Source organism: Myotis nattereri, assembly GCF_964212035.1.
Source record: "Myotis nattereri genome assembly, chromosome: 2".
Classification (NCBI taxonomy): domain Eukaryota; kingdom Metazoa; phylum Chordata; class Mammalia; order Chiroptera; family Vespertilionidae; genus Myotis; species Myotis nattereri.
In genome coordinates, this window is record NC_138076.1 from 192,708,229 (window position 1) to 192,729,726 (window position 21,498).

At 38.0% G+C, this 21,498-nt stretch overlaps 1 protein-coding gene across 1 annotated transcript; it reads left to right on the forward strand.

Moving 5' to 3' along the window:
* Positions 1–2,155: 2,155 nt before the first annotated feature.
* Positions 2,156–18,267, forward strand: CLEC12B (C-type lectin domain family 12 member B). Its single transcript, XM_081082323.1, has 6 exons — positions 2,156–2,367; positions 4,194–4,283; positions 12,816–13,034; positions 13,762–13,916; positions 14,116–14,231; positions 17,964–18,267. The coding sequence occupies exons 1-6, from the start codon at positions 2,277–2,279 to the stop codon at positions 18,112–18,114; spliced, it is 822 nt and encodes a 273-aa protein (XP_080938449.1). The 5' UTR covers positions 2,156–2,276; the 3' UTR covers positions 18,115–18,267.
* Positions 18,268–21,498: the final 3,231 nt, after the last annotated feature.

Consider the following 21,498-nt stretch of genomic DNA (forward strand, 5'->3'; position numbering starts at 1 on the left):
CCCCTCAAGAGTGTATTCCCTGACTCTAAAATAGTGACTGACATACAGCAATCATCCAATAGATATGGTGAAAGAAAGAATACATACATACATATACAATGGGAATTTTCATTCTACATGTAAAAAGAGAAGTTTAAGGAATCTTGGGACTTTTCTATTTTCACACTTCTTATAAAAAGTAGTACCACCTGCCTCCACATTCTTTTCACTACAGTGTGATGGATTTTAAATTTAGTCCAGACTCCATTATCTATGCTGATAGCTGAAGAATGAGTACAACACACTAGGATCCCAATGACAAGTTGTAGATGCAACAAGAAAGGAAATTAGTGGAATGCATAGCATCATGGATAAAACTGATCAATGTATAATGGTGGTTATTAGATGTGTAAAAGAAAAAGACATAAAGAATATAATGTTGACTACTATGAATGCTATAACAGTGTCTCTAAACTGAAAAATATAAAGAAACTGAGCATTTTAAAGTTGGTGATATCTTTTTATGGACTTTTAAATGTTTACAACCTTTAAGCTAATCCTTCAGTTCCTTTATTGGTGATATCCTATTCCCTCTCAGTCTTCTGCCTTAAAATTGTTGGTTCAACTTTTACTTACTAATCTTTTACACAAATTAAATGCTGTTTACTTTTTTCATTTTGAAAAAGCTAAGATTTCCTGTTATGAAATCCTGTTGATCTAGGATTTGAATCCATCAGTCTGTCTTCATCGTCCTTTATTTTAATCAGGATATTGTATTATGCTTATTGGATGAATATACATGTCAAAATAAATTCCATCCTATACTCATCCTCTGGCTCCTCCTTGTGGCCATTTCTTCTCTTTGCTTTTATCTTGACTTTCTTTATGCCTTTGATGCCTCCAAATTTCATTTTTACTTTTCTTCATCCCTTCTTGTAAATATTTTTTGAAGATGAATTTTCAGGATCAGTTATGTTGAATGTTGCTTGTAGGCTAAGATGAATCCTCAGAAATAGCCTGTGGATGTGTTACTGTGGAGGTTAATGGTGACTTGGAAAAAAGCATTTTTATAGAAAGTGAGGGGAAAAGACTGATTAGTGTGGGTTCAGGAAAAGTAGGAAGAAACAGCAGGAATAGGCAGCCTTTGAACACTTTTATTGTTAAGAGGATTAGAGAAATGAGGTGATAGTGGTAGTGTGTGTGAAGGGGATGAAGACGATATTTTTTGCTTATTTTTAAAATAGAAGATATCACATATTTATAAGTTAAGATGAGTCAACCAGCTGAAAAAATAATGATCCCAGAAACAGAAAATTATAAGTTAAAAATTTTTGAGTAGGTAGATGGAATGGATTTCAATGTACAGATGGGAATGAACATAGATAAGAGTTTGTACAATTTAACCATGGAAAATGGTTGAAAATGTTATTATCATGCATACAGATGTAAATGTTTTTTTGTATATTTGGTCAGTGAAACAGAGAAAATGCTCTTATGATTGTTTTTATTTTTTCAAGATAATCTTCTGAATATTAGTTGCTTTTTGCAGGAAGATTTTCCATAGGAAGTTAGCCATGCCAGAAGGGAACTCCATTCACACATAGTTTTAATAGCTATCCATTTCTTCTCAATGCCCCATTGCCAACTCTCTCTCTCTCTCTCTCTCTCTCTCTCTCTCTCTCTCTCTCTCTCCCTTCCTTTCCTACACACACACACACACACACACACACACACACACACATACACACATACACACACACACTTGAATTTCTTAAAGCATCAGCCAGATATGGGTGGTATTTAACTATACAGCTCTCAGTACATGTGACTACACACTCCATCCTGTTTTAGTATGTGTATCTTCTTGATATCTAACATAGGTGAGTATAAACCACATCCTATGTGTCATGCAGAATTAGCTTACCTTACCTTTAACACATGTAAAGAGGACACCTGACCCTTTATTGAAACCTTGAGAATCATAGGATTTCCTGCATAAAACCACCACTCCTCCACTGATTCCAAACACCACTTCTTTGCTTCATAGTATGAAACAATAATGAAAGAGCCATTTGGAATCTACAATATACTGATTTCTAAGGAGAATATTGGACTTCACTCACATTCTCTGCAGAAAAACAGATTATCATTCTGTCCTTACATAGATTGCAGTGGGATGTGTCTTGGGCCAGTTGAGTGTCTGTATAAAAGCTCCAAGCCTTGGAAAGAACATCTTGTTCAGGCCTGAAGACATTGAAACATTAATTACACAGTTTACAGGAGCGCTTTCTTCTGCAATGTCCGAAGAAGTGACCTACGCGACACTTTCATTTCAGGATTCCGTTGGAGCAGGAAATAACCAGAATAGAAATAACCTAAGGAAAAAAGGTAAGGATTCAGGAAAAGTGCAACTTGACCTTGGGGGATGGACAGGTGTTCAAGGCTTTGAGGTACTGGCTTTGATACCCTCACTAAAGAGAAGAAAGCTTCGAAATAGAGACAAAGTGGTGGAATATATTAGTTGAATAAGTGTTCCCAATATTGAGGAAAAAAATGGTGTGTTATCACTATGTTTCATGAAGCCGTGTGTTATAGTAAAAATGTTGATTAGACATGCCAGAGAATGGGGACTAAAAGGTTACTTTTTATAAATGCAGTCCTTTTATAAATGTAGTCCTTGCGAGAGATGCCAGAGGGACCTTTTAGAAGGCAGATCCGAAGCTTCTAAAACATAGAAGATAGAGGAAATTTTTCTTTTCAAAGGTATAAAAAACTGAACAGGAAAATTGGAGAATGGGTGAGTCAGAAATAGATGATAGTTTCAGTTTTATAGTAATTTAAGAAATTAAGAAATTGGAATTCCCAGAATAATTAGTAGTGTTGAATATATAATAACAGTATTTTAAAAAGTATATTGCTTTCTGTGTATCACATCTTTATTGAAATATAGTTGTGAAGTAAATAAAGTAATATTAGTGCTTTTTCCAATATGTTGAGAAAGCTGAGGCTGAAAAAAATTAAATGATTTAACCAAATTCATGCAACTGTTATGTGGTGGCGGCCAGACCCAGTTCTCACCTTTCACTCATTCCCTTATATCCAATTGAAAGAAAGAGTGGTCTTTGTGGTCAATAATCCAATTTAATATGTCAGGCTACATCCCTCACTTTCAAAAATCCATTGACAGTTGAGGCTGTTGTCCTGAATCATCATCTAAAATATATAAACTATGTTCTTTTCTTTAGATTTATTATTTTTTTTCAATTTAAGTGTGTGTGTGTGTGTGTGTGTGTGTGTGTGTGTGTGTGTGTGTGTGGTTTGAGAGGGGGTTGATATAAAAAGGAAGATGGGAATAGGCTTTGCATTTTCTAAGAAAGATGGCAACACATTATTTTTTAGAAAAGTTTAACTCTAATCCTTGAGAACGAAGGAGTAGTGGATATGTTATATGTAATAGTGCACGTGGAGATTACATTAATCAAATATTGGGCTAGATGCCATTAGATCCTGAATTGAGGAATAGGAAAGTGAGGTAAGTAAGAGAACCATTTGTGATATATACAGGGTGGGGCAAAAGCAGGTTTACAGTTGTGAGTACATGAAACACAAAGTTTATTCCTGTGTTACTATTTACTATTGTATTATTTTCCATACAAACACTTTTAAACCTATTTTTGCCCCACCTTGTATATAGAATGTCAAATTTTGAAGAATTATTTGCTAGCTTTCTCGTGTTTTCTGTGGTTTGTAAGTTAGAGTGTACATTCATTCCTTCTTTCATTCAATATCCATTTATTATCTAATAGGTGATAAATAAAATGGGTAATAGATAAAAATAAAACCCATAGGAACACTTGTTCTGTGGAGGTTTGTAATTTTAAAAACTTGGGATCTCTTCTATTGTTAGGGTCATCCAGAAAACCACTTTCTACAACATCGTATTCATGAATTCAATAAACTTGAAGAAGAAAGGTGTGTGATGATTAAGACAAAAACTTAATGCTTAGAAGACAGGCGTAAAGGAAAGGAGAAGGGAAAAGAGAGAAAGGAAGAAATAAGGGAGGAAGGTGGGGTGGGGCCCTTACAGCACATCGTTTTAGGTGTTTTTTAGATGGGTGCTTAGGAAGCGTCCTCGGTGGGAAAAATAACCACATGTAACTCCCACAAGGGAGTTGTTTGTTCACCCCTCTGTTGGCTTCCTTCGTTGTTTCCAGGTCTGTCCCACACATGGCGCTGGGCAGCCCTGAGTCTGCTAACCCTTTGCCTGTTGCTGCTGATCGGGCTTGTGACCTTGGGGATTATGTGTAAGTATACTTGCATCCAACCCAAGAAAGATGATTAGGAAACACTATTGTGAATTCAGGTTTGATATGATAAGAGCTACATCCTAAATACTCTAAAACTTTCTGCTACTTTCTATCTCTCCTTCTCCCTGTCTCCAAGGTAAACCAACAAGGAAAATATTATTATGAGGATTTTCCCCTAAGTCCATTGCTCTCTCTTAATAAGCTAGACTGGACTAGGAAGCCAGCTTTTATTTCCCAGTTATTGGTTGCAATAAGGAGTCTCTTTTCTGCATAGACACACACATCCACTTATTATTCCAGTGGTGAGAAACAGAAAGCCAAGGACAGTGGGTTCAAGGAAAAGCATACCATTTTATTTACCTCTAAGACTGTACAAGTCTGGCTTAATCTGCTCATGTAAGACCTTTCTAGAGTAGACAAACTGCTAAGCAGCAGCAACAGCCTGACTGCTATAAATGACAAAGAGATACAAACAAGGAGGAAGAGTTGCCTGATATTCCTTAGGCAGTAGAGAGTTGAACCAGCTAGGTAGGCATAGCTCAGTGATTGAGCATTGACCTATGAACCAGGAAGTCACGGTTAGATTCTGGGTCAAGGCACATACCCAGGTTGATCCCCAGTGTGGGGTGTGCAGGAGCCTGTTGATCAATGATTCTCGCTCATTATTGATGTTTCTATCTCTCCCTCCCACTTCTTTCCTCTCTGAAATCAATACAAATATTTTTAAAAATATAAAGAAAAAAGAAAGTTGAACCACCTCCAATAATGGAAGCTCCACTTCCAAGTACATTAGTGAAAAAAAAGAGTATTCTTTTTAGTCTGACCCATCATTTGGGCAGTCGGGGCTATTCCGGGTAGGGAATCCTGAACTAACAAGCTCAAAAACATCCTGAGAATACACACTTTGTAGGAAGTTAAGTATGTGATATACAGAGTAGAGTAGTGAGTGAGCACAGTATTCAATTTCAGGGGACTTGCAGTCAAGAAAGTTTATTTGCTAAATGATACCAACATTTCCTCTGATACTTTCATTTCTTTTTATATATGTAAAATCTCATGGATAATTAGGATTTAGAATTACTTATTTGGACATACAAATAGAAGCTAATGATGTAACTTGCTCTTTTGAAAAGAAATATTATGTTCTAGCAGTAGTGACAACTATTCAGCAGCCAATCATTATGAAGCTTAGTAGTTAATCTTCTACAATGATGTATGTTTTATTTTTATTTTTATTTTTTTTTCCTTTTAACAATGTTTTTTTTTTATTTTTTTTATTGCTTAAAGTATTACAAAGGGTATTACATATGTGTCCATTTTATCACCCCGCCCTAGACAGTCCCCTAGCCTCCCCTATCCCCCAGTGTCTTATGTCCATTGGTTATGCTTATATGCATGCATACAAGTCCTTTAGTTGATCTCTTACCCCCCTACTTCCTGCCCCCCAACCCTCCCCGGCCTTCCTGCTGCAGTTTGACAATCTGTTTGAGGCAGCTCTGCCTCTGTATCTATTATTGTTCAAGTTTATAATGGTCTCTATTATCCATGAATGAGTGAGATCATGTGGTATTTTTCCTTCATTGACTGGCTTATTTCACTTAGCATAATGCTCTCCAGTTCCATCCATGACGTTGCAAATGGTAAGAGTTCCTTCCTTTTTACAGCAGCATAGTATTCCATCGTGTAGATGTACCACAGTTTTCTAATCCATTCATCTACTGATGGGCACTTAGGCTGTTTCCAGATCTTAGCTATGGTGAATTGTGCTGCTATGAACATAGGGGTGCATATATCCTTTCTGATTGGTGTTTCTGGTTTCTTGGGATATATTCCTAGAAGTGGGATCACAGGGTCAAATGGGAGTTCCATTTTCAGTTTTTTAAGGAAAATCCATACTGTCTTCCATAGTGGCTGCACCAGTCTGCATTCCCACCAGCAGTGCACAAGTGATCCTTTTTCTCCACATCCTCTCCAGCACTTGTCGTTTGTTGATTTGTTGATGATAGCCAGTCTGACAGGTGTGAGATGATACCTCATTGTTGTTTTGATTTGCATCTCTCGGATGATTAGTGACTTTGAGCATGTTTTCATATGTCTCTTGGCTTTCTGAATGTCCTCTTTTGAAAGGTGTCTATTTAGGTCCTTTGCCCACTTTTTGATTGGATTGTTTATCTTCCTTTTGTTGAGTTGTATGAGTTCCCTATAAATTTTGGAGATTAGGCCCTTATCAGATATGACATTGGCAAATATGTTTTCCCACACAGTGGGTTTTCTTGTTGTTTTGTTGATGGTTTCTTTTGCTGTGCAGAAGCTTTTTATTTTGATGAAGTCCCATTTGTTTATTTTCTCTTTAGTTTCAAGTGCCCTAGGAGCTGTGTCAGTGAAGAAATTGCTTCGGCATATGTCTGAGATTTTGTTGCCTTTGGATTCTTCTAGAATTTTTATGGTTTCCTGTTGTACATTTAAGTCCTTTATCCATTTTGAGTTTATTTTTGTGTATGGTGTAAGTTGGTGGTCTAGTTTCATTTTCTTGCATATATCTGTCCAATTTTCCCAACACCATTTATTGAAGAGACTATCTTGGCTCCATTGTATGTTCTTGCCTCCTTTGTCAAATATTAATTGAGCATATTGGTTCGGGCCGATTTCTGGGCTCTCTATTCTATTCCATTGATCTATATGCCTATTCTTGTGCCAGTACCAGGCAGTTTTGAGAACAGTGGCTTTGTAATACAACTTGATATCTGGTATTGAGATCCCACCTACTTTGTTCTTTTTCAGGATTGCTGCAGCTATTCGGGGTCTTTTTTTATTCCAGATGAATTTTTGGAGAGTTCGTTCTAGATCTCTGAAGTATGCCGTTGGTATTTTAATGGGAAGTGCGTTGAATTTATAGATTGCTTTGGGTAGTATGGACATTTTAATGATGTTGATTCTACCAATCCACGAACACGGTATGTTCTTCCATCTGTTTATGTCTTCCTCTATATCTTTTTTCAACGTCCTGTAGTTTTCTGAGTAGAGGTCTTTTACCTCTTTAGTTAAGTTTATTCCTAGGTAGCTTAATTTTTTTGGTGCAATGGTAAACGGGATTGCTTTTATAATCTCTCTTTCTGAAAGTTCACTACTGGTGTATAGAAATGCCTCAGATTTCTTGGGGTTAATTTTGTATCCTGCTACATTGCCAAATTCATGTATTAAGTCTAGTAGCTTTTGGATGGAGTCTCTGGGGTTTTGTATGTATAATATCATGTCGTCTGCAAATAAGGACAGTTTTACTTCCTCTTTTCCAATTTGGATGCCTTTTATTTCTTCTTCTTGCCGAATTGCAATGGCTAACACTTCCAGTACTATGTTGAACAGGAGTGGTGAGAGGGGGCATCCCTGTCTTGTTCCTGTTCTTAGGGGAAATGGTGTTAGTTTTTGTCCATTGAGTATGATGTTGGCTGTGGGCCTGTCATATATGGCTTTTATTATGTTGAGGTATGATCCTTCTACTCCCACCTTGCTGAGAGTTTTTATCAAAAATGGGTGTTGAATTTTGTCAAATGCTTTTTCTGCATCAATTGATATGACCATGTGGTTTTTTTCTTTCAGTTTGTTTATGTGATGTATCACGTTTATTGATTTGCGGATATTGTACCATCCTTGCATCCCTGGGATAAATCCTACTTGGTCATGGTGTATGATCTTTCTGATGTACTGCTGGATCCGATTTGCTAAGATTTTGTTGAGGATTTTGGCATCTATGTTCATGAGGGATATTGGCCTGTAGTTCTCTTTCATTGTGTTGTCTTTACCTGGTTTTGGTATTAGGGTGATGCTGGCTTCATAGAATGAGCTTGGAAGTGTTCCTTCCTCTTGAATTTTTTGTAGTAGTCTGAGGAGGATAGGTTTTAGTTCTTCCTTGAATGTTTGGTAAAACTCCCCTGTGAAGCCGTCTGGTCCTGGGCTTTTGTTTGATGGAAGCTTTTTGATGACTGCTTCAATTTCTCCCATAGTTATTGGCCTGTTGAGATTTTTAGATTCTTCCTGATTGAGTTTTGGAATGTTGTATTTTTCTAGGAATTTGTCCATTTCCTCCAGGTTGTCTAGTTTGTTGGAGTAGAGCTGTCCATAATATTTGTATTTCTGTGGGGTCTGTTGTTATTTCGCCTCTATCGTTTCTGATTTTGTTTATTTGGGGCCTCTCTCTTTGCTTCTTGGTGAGTCTGGCTAGAGGTTTGTCAATCTTGTTTATCCTTTCAAAGAACCAGCTCTTGGTTTCATTGATTTTCTGTATTGTTTTTTTGGTCTCTATGTCATTTATTTCTGCTCTAATCTTTATTATTTCCTTCCTTCTGCTCACTCTGGGGTTTTCTTGTTGCTCTCTTTCTAATTCTTTGAGTTGTAGAGTTAGATGATTTACTACCATGTTTTCTTGTTTTTTGAGATAGGCCTGTAGAGCTATAAACTTCCCTCTCAAGACTGCTTTCATTGTGTCCCATAGGTTTTGGATTGTTGTGTTTTCATTGTCATTAGTTTCCAGGATGTTTTTAATTTCTTCTTTGATCTCATTGGTAACCCAATCAATATTTAATAGCATGCTATTCAGCTTCCAGGTGTTTGAGTATTTTTGGTTGTTTTTATTGTAGTTTATTTCTAATATTATGCCATCGTGGTCTGTGAAGATGCTTTTTATGATTTCAATCTTCTTGAATTTGGGGATACTTTGCTTGTGACCCAATATATGGTCTATTTTTGAATATGTCTTATGAGCATTTGAGTAGAATGTATATTCCCTGGCTTTGGGGTGGAGTGTTCTGAAGATGTCTATTAAGTCCATCTGATCTAGTGAGTCATTTAGGATTGCTGTATCTTTGCTGATTGTTTGTCTAGAGGGCTTATCCAGTGCTGTCAGTGGTGTATTAAAGTCCCCTACTATGATTGTATTGTTGTCGATCTCTCCTTTGATATCTTCCAGGAGTTTTTTTATGAATTTGGGTGCTCCTGCATTGGGTGCATATATGTTTACCAGAGTTATATCTTCTTGTTGTATTGATCCCTTTAGTATTATGAAGTGGCCTTCCTTATCTCTTGTTATGGCCTTCACTTTGAGGTCTATTTTGTCCGATATAAGTATTGCTACCCCAGCTTTCTTTTCCTTTCCATTTGCCTGAAAGATATTTTTCCATCCTTTCACTTTCAGTCTGTGTGAGTCCCTTCTAATGAGGTGGGTTTCTTGTAGACAGCAGATGTATGGGTCATGTTTTTTTATCCATTCAGCCACTCGATGTCTTTTGTTTGGAGCATTTAGTCCGTTTACGTTTAAAGTTATTATTGAAAGGTACTTGTTTGTAGCCATTTCTGTTTTTGTGTGGCTGTTTTCTTTCTGAGCTTTTTATTTCTTATTTTTATACCAGTCCCTTTAGCATTCCTTGCATTGCTGGCTTGGTGGTGATAAACTCCCTTAGCCTTTTTTTGTCTGTGAAGCTTCTTATTTCCCCTTCAAGTTTGAATGATAGCCTTGCTGGATAGAGTATTCTTGGATTCAGTCCTTTGCTTTGCATCACTTTGTAAATTTCAGTCCATTCTTTTCTGGCCTGATGTGTTTCTGTTGAGAAATCATTTGACAATCTAATGGGAGAGCCCTTGTATGTAACTTTCCGTCTCTCTCTTGCAGCCTGTAAGATTCTCTCTTTGTCCTGAACATTTGCCATGGTAATTATGATGTGTCTTGGTGTGGGTCTTTTCGGGTTCACCTTGTTTGGGACTCTCTGGGCATGTGTGACTTTTTTCTTCCCCACCTCAGGGAAGTTTTCTGATATTATTTCTTCTAATAGGTTTTCTAATCCTTGTTCATCCTTTTGTTGTTCTGGTACTCCTATTATTCGTATGTTGTTTCGTTTCATGTTGTACCAAAGCTCCCTTAGGCTCTCCTCCTGTCTTTTAATTTTTTTCTCCAATTGCAGTACATTTTGGGTGTGTTTTGCTTCCTTGTCTTCTAATTCACTAATTCGGTCCTCCGCTTCTCCTAGTCTACTGTTGATACTTTCAATGGAGTTTTTCATTGCAGCTATATCACTCTTCATTTCTTCTTGGGTCTTACTTAAGTTGTTGATTTTTTCATCTGTTTCTTCTAGCTTCTTCCATATGTTATCGATTTTTTCATCTGTTTCGTCTTGCTTCTTGCAGAGGTTGTCGATTTTTTCCTCCATCCGGTTTATGCACTCTAGGACCCTTATTCTGAATTCTTTTTCTGTCATGTTGCATGCCTCTGTATTACTTAGCTGCTTTTCTGGAGAGTCCTCCTTCTCTTTCCTTTGGGGGTTTCTTTGTCTACCCATGTTTGATCTCACTGACATATCTAGACGTTGAGTCGTTCAGTGGTTGCTCCCTTGGTGGCAGTGACTCCTTGATCTGTGGTTGCTCTTCGGGCGGTTGCGGTAGCAGCTGCTCTTCAGTTGGCAGCAGCTCCTCTGGTGGGTTCTGTTCACAGCTGTGGTGGCTCTTCTGGCTGGTGGGGCGAGGTTTCACGTACAGCTGCTGTTCCTCGGCAGAGGGTGTGTTGCTCAGGAGGTTGCTGTTGCTTGGACCTGCTGCGTTGATTTAAAGGCACAAAATACAACACAACAAGGCACCACGTACCAGGCACTATACACAAATATATTCACGATATTAATAACCCCAAATAAAGGTGATCACCCGAATTAAGAGAATTAGGGAACAAGGAAGAAGAAAGAGAAAAAGATAAAAGAGAAAAAGAAAAGAAAAGTAGGGACCAAAAAAAAAAGGAGTGCAAAAATGAAATTTGGAAAAAGAAGGGGGGAAAATAAAAGCGAGAAAAGAAAAGAAAAAAAAAAGAGCGAAAAGAGAGAATGAAGTGGAAGAGGGGAAGAGACTTTTTATATGAGGAGAATACTCCTATAGAACAGCCATTAATCCCAACAAATTCCAGCAACAGCTCCCTGGAGATGAATGCAAACTAGAAACAACCAATAATATAACGATGAAAATAGAATGGAGAACACTAATCCCAAAATAAAATAAAGAGAAAATAAAATGGCACTTTAAAAAATGGTAAAATGGTAGCAGTAGTAATACTGGTTAAAAATAAGAAGGTGGTAATTAAAAGGGTAAAATCAGGTGATGGAAAACGAAGAAAAAAAAAAGAAAAGAAAAAAAAAGAAGAAAAAAAAATAAGGAAAAAAATTGGTTTCTTAGTTAAAAGGTGGAAAAAAAAAAATTGCAGTAGTGAAGGTCCCTTGGTTCTTCTATTCTTCAGTGTGGCTCGCCTTAGACCTGCCAGGTATTCAGGAGAGTGTTGAGTTTCCCTGCGATACACTGTTCCTCTGTGTTGTAAACCACAGTCCTTATTTTAAAGCAGACCGCTTTTGTTTCCCAGACTGCCTTATTTTGTGTTTAGCAAAGAGTCAGTTTGTGGGTCAGCCTCTGGGTGGCAGTGTTTTGGGGTTGGCCTCTGAGGCTATAGGGCCTTTCTGTCCAGTGGAAGTTCACTGCCCAGAGCTGGCTGCGTAATAGTTAGTTACCAGTGCTGTGTTGTTGCTGGGATTCTTTATTTTTAAATTATTGACATCATTGCAGATGTTCCCCATAACCCCACCTAACGATCATGTATGTTTTAAAAAAATTAAGATGCACCCTATCTGGTTTGGTTTAGGGGATAGAGCATCGGCCTGCAGACTGAAGGGTCCTGGTTTTGATCCTGTCAAGGGCACATGCCTGGGTTGGGGTTGCAGGCTCAATCCCCAGTAGGGGGCATACAGGAAGCAGCCAGTCAATGATTGTCTTTCATTATTGATGTTTCTATCTCTCTCTCCCTCTCCCTTCCTTTCTGAAGTCAATAAAAATATATTAAAAAATAAAATAAAAAAGAAGATGTAATATGTAATCATTGGTTCTCCATAGAAGGAAGAGTTTTTCTCAATTAAAGTGCAATGCTTTGAATGCAATGCCTCTTAAATTTATTCTGCTGGTGAGTCATCTAAAGTGCTTATTAAAAATGAATATTTTTATGGATCTAGGATCAGAAATGGTCAAGCATGGCATTAATATCTGCCTCTAAACACACACACACACACACACACACACACACACACACACACACACCAAGTGATTCTGACACAAGCTGTCTGCAGACTATACTTTGAGAGAGCCATTGCCCCAAAGGACTCTGTTCCTATTAAAACAATTATGTGAACCAACTCCAAAAAGAAAACGACAAAATTTCCAACAGTGTATGGCAAAATGATTGGCACTGCTTTAGTTGAAATGTCAGAGTTATATAATCACTAATTTGTTATTTTAATATAAGCACAAAATAAGTAAATATAAATAAAGTTATAAGAATGAGCTCTAAACAATTTTAAATAGAAAGGCATCTGGTGTGCTTCTTCCATATTCCTCCATTATGAGGAGTTATTAATAAATTTTAAGCAATGTAAGAAACATTTCTGTGTTAAGAGAATTATCCATGGCTAATGTGAGAATGGGAGGCTGCCTGAACTTATTTACTATTATGCCTTGGAGTTTTGCAGACGTCTAAGGAAATTAACTCAGACTCAGAGAATTTGAGTCAACTTCAAAAAACCATCCACCACCAGCAAGATAACTTATCCCAGCAGCTGAGCAACTACAGGAACCTTCCCACGGAGGAGGAACTGCTCAAATCACAGATCTCCAGTCTATTGAAGAAGCAGGGACAAATGGCCATCAAACTCTGTCAAGAGCTAGTCATTCACACTTCAGGTAATCAGGATCTGGTGACCTGTCAGATCAAATCTGTTGTCTCAGTTTAGGTTAATTATGTGCATCACCTCTGGGAGTATGAGAGAATCATGCTGTCCAAAGACCACTAATGAAATCACACTGATTTTATAGAAGACAAAGGAAGATATAAAAGTATTTAATATTTTTGAAACAGAGGCAAATTTGGGGAAGCATCATGAACTTACATCAATTTGGATCAGGGCTCCTCAAACTACGGCCCGCGGGCCACATGCAAATGCAAATATTGTATTTGTTCCCGTTTTGTTTTTTTACTTCAAAATAAGATATGTGCAGCGTGCATAGGAATTTTTTCATAGTTTTTTTTAAACTATAGTCCGGCCCTCCAATGGTCTAAGGGACAGTGAACTGGCCCCCTATTTAAAAAGTTTGAGGACCCCTGATTTGGATACTTCAGTCCCTCATTTTATGAACTATTTTTAGGGGATCCTGGTGTTATAAGAAGTTAAAAGTAGAACAGATCATTCATTCTAAGGCCAGAAGACTGAGCCCTGAAAAGATCATTTTAATCACCATTGCCCCAAACCATAATTGGGGTGATCTCATTTTCAAAGGCTCCTACAACAGTATGTTTTCAGGGTGCTGGGTCTCAAGCCCTATTATCAAGTTAAGTAGCTTAGTTTCCAAAACCTTCCCCAATCACTCCAAAGTTGTTTAGTTTGTACTTTTAGGTATATTTCTTTTTCAGATCATAAATGCAATCCTTGTCCTAAGATGTGGCACTGGCACCAAAACAGCTGCTATTATTTTGCAACGAATGAAGAGAAAACTTGGAGTAACAGTAGAAAAAACTGCGTGGACAAGAACTCCACCTTGGTGAAGATAGACAGCTTGGAGGAAAAGGTCAGAATCGCCTTTCCTGGTTACAGAAATTGCCCATGTAATGTAAAGCAAATAAATAGCATTTCTGATCTACACAGTAGGAATTCAGTACATTTTGAAGGAGAATTAATAAATGGCTTTAACGTATGTTCCCATCTATCTTACTTCTGCAACCGGAAATGCGGTTCTCACATAAGATTTTTCCTTTTCTCTTTCTCAGCGTTTTCTGAAGTCCCAACCATTACCCAAGCTTTCTTTCTTCTGGTTGGGATTATCATGGGATCCATCTGGCAGAAGTTGGCTGTGGGAAGATGGTTCTAGCCCCTCTCCAGCCTTGTAAGTCTCTATGTGGAAAAAATCCAAGCTAATAACACTAAGAAATGGGATATTGACAAAATGATCTGATTTTCATTTCCATAGTAATTAGTGATGTTGAACATCTTCTTATTTGCCTATTGGGCCTCTGTAGGCCTTCCTTGGAGAGATGGCTAATCAGATTCTCTGCTTATTTTTTAATTTTGGTGGTGAGCATGCTATAGTATATATAGATATCAAATTACAATAGTGTACATCTGAAACATGTTATTAATTAATCTACCTCAATAAAAAGTTAATTTTAAGAATTAGAAATCTAGATACAAAAAAAGAGTACAACCTACAAAGAAAATAGAGTTTGAGTAACAAATACTGATGCCCTGGCCAGTTTTGCTCAGTGGTTAGAGTATCAGCCCACAAACCAAAAGGTCTTGGGTTCAATTCCTGATCAAAGGCACCTTCCTCAGTTTCAGGCTTGATCCTAGGCCTCCAGGTTGGGGTGCATGCGAGAGGCAACCAATCAATGTGTCTCTCACATAGATGTTTCTCTCTCTCTCATTCCTCCTCTACCCTCTCTAAAAATCAATGGCAGGGGAGCAAGCAGTTAGGGACAAGATAAGGCCAGCATGGGGGAGCAAGCAGTTAGGGGTGCAATCAGGTCAGCGTGGGGGAGCAAGTAGTTAGGGGGCAATCAGGCTGTCAGGGGAGGGCAGTTGAGGCGATCGGGCTGGCAGAGGCAGTTAGGGGTGATCAGGCAGGCAGGCAAGTGGTTAGGAGCTATTGGTCACAAATTGTGAGAGGGATGCCCAACTGCTGGTTTAGGTCCAATCCCTGGGATCAGCCTAAACCAGCAGTTGGACATCCCCCAAGGGGTCCCATATTGGAGAGGGTGCAGGCCAGACTGAGGGACACCCTCCCCCATCCCATGTATGAATTTCGTGTAGTGTGCCTCTAGTATTTTCTATAATAATATACATTAACACACATTTAAATTTAACAATTATTAGCTATTTTCTAACAAAAAGTAAGTCTACATTGGTTAAATAGTTTAACAATTAATTTTATGATCGGGACTTGCAATTAAATTATATATAAAATGTTTTTCATGAATTAACATGAGCCACTTTATGGTTTTAATAAAAATATTTAAAGTATTTATAGAATATATAGTATTTTGAAAAAATGATTTTTGGCAACTATTAAAAGATATGAAAAAAAGGTCAACCAAAAAAATATGTCAAGGGGCACATCGTTTTGCAAAATTCTTTTAGCAAACTGACTACAAAACCAAATATTTTGAGGAACACCTCTCATCACAACTATATTCAAATGGTACAATCACACTTGTATTTTAATATAACATATGGCATTTGTATATTAGCTGAAACTTACAAGCAGTGGCATCTTTCTGGGCATAGCAGGTTTTTTCACCTCCCTATCCTTATCAAATTATTAATCTACTCAACTCCTATTTCACTCCTTAATAATGCATGTTGTCAAAGTTTCCTTACATTGAATTATAAGTGCCCATTTTCTTTCAAAGATACTGTGCTTCAGTTGTGACTCACGGACTTCTTTTAATAACAAACAATATGTTTATACTTTTCTCCCCGGTTACACTTTATCTTCATTCGTTTCCCCAAGTTTCGTCCTGGACTTTTCTACCCAACACCATCTTCCCACCCTCTAGTCACCACTACTTACATTAAATTAACTAATCTGGCTTCACACAGATAAGAATGGGAAAAAACGCATGCAAAGTAACAAACACACAAAAAATGACAGTTGCTCTGCAAAAGGAGCAATATCGGGCATGAAAGGAATACACATTAGTCTGAGACACTGACGCTAGACTGAGGGTTCACAGGCGTACCATGACACCAGGCAAGTTCAGTTGTTTCCATTTCGGAATTTAAGAAGATCTGTTCCTCTTTTCAAAAGAGTTTTAATCTTTCCTGCCCCCTCCCCCTCATTTACACCTAATTGAAGTATGGAGGAGGGGGCCCCACAGCATGTTTCAGAGCCTGGGAACACTGGTTCCCTGAGATTGAGCTGTCTGATAAACTAGTGCGGCACACTCCGCATAGCAAGATTGAACTTCAGGATCACATGGCCATTTCCTACTGAGGAAAGGCCAGTCTGAGCAATCACACTTACGAGGAATAAAATTTAGTAAGTTCAGCTCTGAAGCAAGAAAAGAACATTTCAGTGTAAGGCAGACCATTTGGGGGAGGGGGAGAATTGGAGCACACAGAAAATTTAAATCTGATGAGCATAATTTTCTAATGACATTATTTATCACCAATTCCTTAACAGAGGAACTGGGGACTGATACTAGGGCCACATTCATTTCTCTCTTAACTTTGTCTTGTTCTCTTTTCTCTCTCTCTCTCTCTCTCTCTCTCTCTCTCTCTCTATATATATATATATATATATATATATATATATATATATATATATATATAAATATATATAAATTATACTTGTGCATAGTAAAATGTAACAACTTTATACACAGAAAGTGATTTCATTTGTTTGTTTGTTTTGCTTCATAAAGTTCCAAACTAAAGAAAATCTAGTACTTCTAATAGAATCTGCACTAGAGGCCTGGTGCACAGATTTGTGCACATTGAAAGGAAATTAATTAGAAGGTGGCCGGTGGGGCAGAACTGGGCGAGAGGGGCTGGACACACCCTGGAGCCAACCTCCCATGGTCCCTCCCCAGCTGGCTGCACCTGGGGTAGCCTTGGGGCTTGAAGGCCATCTTCAGAGTGAGCAGGGTCCCTCCAGCAGGTGGGGTTCCTCATCCTGGCCTGCAGGGATCGGGCTGAAACCCACAGTCCAACTTCCCCCGAGGGATCCCGGAGTGCAAGAGGGCACTCTGCAAAGTTGCTGTTGCTAAGCAGCTCCTGCATTGAGCATCTGCTCCCTGGTGGTCAGGGCACATCATATCTATGGGCTGATCAGCCAGTCAGCTGGTCGCTTAGCCTTTTATATATATAGACTAGAGGCCCAGTGCATGAAATGCATGCATAGGTGTGTGTGTGTGTGTGTCCCTCAGCCTGACCTGCACCCTCTCCAATCTGGGATCCCTCAGGGGATGTCCTACTGATGGCTTAGGCCTGCTCCCCACGGTTCTCTGCTCTCTGCGGGGCCTGCCTGCTCCACACCATAGTGATTGCCAAGCAGGCCATGCTGGATGCTGCCTACGGGCCGGGCTTGCCTGTTCCCGGGTCCCTGTGGTGATAGCCAAGCCAGCTGTGCTGGGAGCTGCCTGCGGGCTGTGCTTGCCTGCTCCCAGGTTGCCACGGCAACAGCCAAGCAGACTGCGCCATGCTAGGAGCTGCCTCCTCCTTGCTGTCAGTCTCCAAGGAGGTGATGAGATTAGTTTGCATACTCCCTCCTGATTGGCTGGTGGGCATCGTGAAGGTATGGTCAATTTGCATATTTCTCTTTTATTAGTGTAGATTGGGTAGTTTCTACCATGTTAATGGAGGGAAAAAAATTCTCAACACAGAATTTAAGCATCCATCTTAAACAATTCTACATGGAATTATAATTAACTTGAAATAAAGAACTCATGCCTGCCAGCTTCAGGGATCTTGTGTTGTGGAAGCATAAGTCTCTCAATATTCAGATATATGATATTTATTTAATAATGGAAAACATTGAATTGTGGTCAAATTTAAGATATTTGATGTATAACTTAATTTTCAAAAATATATAATTAATTTTGAATGGATTAATTTTCAGATTTAATACTAAAGAATATGCCCAGATCAATGGATCCCAAGGATGTGCCTATTTTCAAGAAGGAAATATTTATACTTCCCGCTGCAGTGCTGAAATTTCTTGGATTTGTGAGAAGACAGCTGCGTTAGTGAAGATTGAAGACTTGGATTAATAGGCTTCTTTCAAATTCACCAAAACGTAAGGAATTTGTGGTTAAGCTCATGAGAGGAAGGAGACAGCTACCCTACCAGAACCAAAAACATATTAAAAGCAACTGTGTATTGAATCTATCAGGCAAATAAACTTGCTCTACAGAACATTCTCCACCTCATTGTCTGATGCCTTCTGATCTGATGTTCTGGTTATTGCTGGAGTCATAGGGGATTAACTGTTCTAGGGCCCTCTTGTTCTGTTGCAAAATCATTTTACTGACTTTCCTTTCTCAAATAAAGGACTTTTTTCCAGCTTGGTTGTTACATACCCACAAGCAGAACTGACACAGGCCATCGCCCTAGACCAAGGTCCAGGAGATCTTGCTGTGAGAGTTGCTGGATCATGTAGAAGGTGAGGGATCCCCAAGTAGGGATTCTAGTTTTTGGGCGGCAGCATTATACCAAATGATTTGGAAATATCTTAGCAAATTGAGTGCCTGCACCATTGTGTACCAGGTACACATCAGCCTGCAAGTACAAAATAACTCGTCCTCCTCCATTTCCCTGTGAAAATACACTTTTAATAATCTTTAAAATTTAGATCATTTGTAATTTAGGTGAAGTAGCACATCATTTAGCATTTATATCCTCATTTATTTAAATTAGTAATGTTGAGGTTACTCATGTGGTAATCTGGGAATTATTTTTCAACGTTTATTCTCTTACAGTTGAGATTTTATTTCATTGAGAAAAGTTCTAAGAAATTGAAGAGATGAAGATATTAGAACTATTAATTTTTATTTTTCAGAATTTTCCTCTGACATAGTTCGCCAATATCCTTGCACGTTACAGGATAAACATTATAAATTTAGAGGTCAAGTGTTTTTCTGGGACAAAATTGCTGGTTTGAGGATATTGATGAAAAATATGGTTCTTATGTTCTCATATAATTGCACAGCTATGTATACTCTAAAGAGAATGGTAAACTAATCTGTGAAACTGATTTTGCTAGAACAAAAATGTAGAATTTACTGGAAAAACTTATATGATCCAAGTTCAAAGCTAGTTGCATTTCAGAATACTTTGATCATCTTTTGAAAGACTATCTTCATACATACCATCTAGTAACCTGTTATTCTCTAAAGATTTAGAATTGTGAGCTAATCAACATTTTATGTCTGTACCAACAGATAGTCTAGAATAAAGGAATTAAATTCTACTGTGAAGATTTAGCAAGAATTTCAAATAAAACATACTTAAGCACAACTTATTATAGATAATTATTTAGTCATTGCTCAAGTGGACAAGGCTTTACCAATTTTCACAGAGGGCTGCAATACAAGTTACATATACATGGATTGAAAAACTACTTTGTTTCATTACTCTTTAGTAGCTTACTGCCATTGTCATTCTTACAAAGATCATTTTATTTTCTAAAGCTCAAGAACTGTGCCTTTGACTCCCACACTTTTGGGTTTTTCTTGCTTCCCACAGTGAACATAGTTTCTTCCTCTATCTCTAACCATTGAAATATCTGCTGTTAATAATTAAAATATCCGTGTTGGTTATTTCTTATTCCTATAAAGAAGTTACAGGTCCCCACCCCCCGGGGTATCTTGTATCTTTTAATTCTGATCTCACGTACACTCTGACTTTCACATTCAATAGAAAAGAAAAGAACATTTATGTTTCTGACCTTGTAGTGGCTCTGGAATTTGATCAGACATTATTGCTCATAGACCTCTTCTGCTGCCCTGCCATTGTCATGCTATCCTTGACAGCCCCTTTACAGGGAACCTCTTATGTCACAATAATTTATCCCTTATTGCTTACTGATAACTGGCTTATGAAACATGATATACCCCAGGAATTTCTTTTCTTTTTTTCTTTCTTTCTTTCTTTCTTTCTTTCTTTCTTTCTTTCTTTCTTTCTTTCTTTCTTTCTTTCTTCTTCTTCTTCTTCTTCTTCTTCTTCTTCTTCTTCTTCTTCTTCTTCTTCTTCTTCTTCTTCTTCTTCTTCTTCTTCTTCTTCTTCTTCTTCTTCTTCTTCTCTCTCTCTCTCTCTCTCTCTCTCTCTCTCTCTCTCTCTCTCTCTCTCTCTCTCTCTCATTTCCTGGTTCCCTTGGTTGTGTTTTGTATTTATTTGGGATAACTTTTCTTCCCTCATTGAGTAGTTTCCAAACCAGCATTCACATCTTATTTATACAAATAGTCTCTTAAAAGTTAATGCCTAAGATCTACAGATTCAGAATGACTTAGGGGAGGAGGGGAGCAGGACTAAAAATCCTGTGAATTTCACAAACTCCACAGGTGACTCTTATTAAATTAGCCTGTGCAACGTTTGGATAAATGACCTGAACTTCCTGAGCAAATATACAGAGGCAAAGGTGCTGGAACCATCCTTAAGTTGGATGGCTCTTTCTTTCCTCTCTCTTTTATTTTTTATTTTATTTTATGTATTTTACTCCCCCCTAGGTTTATTGAGATAATTGACATACAATGCTGTATAAGTTTGAGATGTATAGCATCATAAATATCCACTCCATGTATCATAAATTGATACATGCATGTATTGTGAGATGATTTCCACAATAAATTTAGTTGCTGCATCCATCACCTCACAGGAATGGCTCTTTTTGCAACGTTAGCAAAATTAGTTTGGTTTGTGAAAGTCAGGGCAGGTCAAAATTGGGACAGAAGTAACTACCAATTGCAGCTATTTCATTGTTGTAACTTTGATCAACAACTTCTTAAATAGGGGAAGGAATTGGATGGTCAGAACAGACTGGCCATATGCAATTTGATCTGTCTGGTTTTGTAGTAGTTCTCGTGTATCTGCACACTGATTATACTGAGGAGCTTTGAAGAAGTACTCATGCCTGAGATTATCCCACCTCTTATGATTCTGATTTGATTGATCAGGGGTATCACAAGGTATTGAAAAAATTTAAAGCTTCCTATGTGAATCTGATGTGTTGCTAAGGTTGAAAACCACTTCATGAGGTCATTCCACTGACCCTTCTGTTGGGTCAGTGCAGGGGTAACATGTTGGCAAAAGAGCCAACCCTCCATTATATGTAAAAAAGCAGGTGGTCTAGTTCCATTGGTGAGGATTCTATGGGGTTGGAGCAGTGAACATAGTGACTATTATTTGAAACTAAGGTTGATTATATAGTCAAGGCTATATACTGACTGATTTATGTGTAATTACTCTTGTATATGTTTGACTATGTATGTAGAAAAAATGTAATGAACATATGATTAACATTGTTTTCCTCAGGGTAAGTATGATGGTAGCAAAGCAAGACAGGAAGAGGAAATTATTAACTTAGTAAATTGAGAATTCATTTGGAAGCTGAGGCCTGAAAGTGAGAGTCAGATTCGGAACAGATGGCCAAAGTTAAC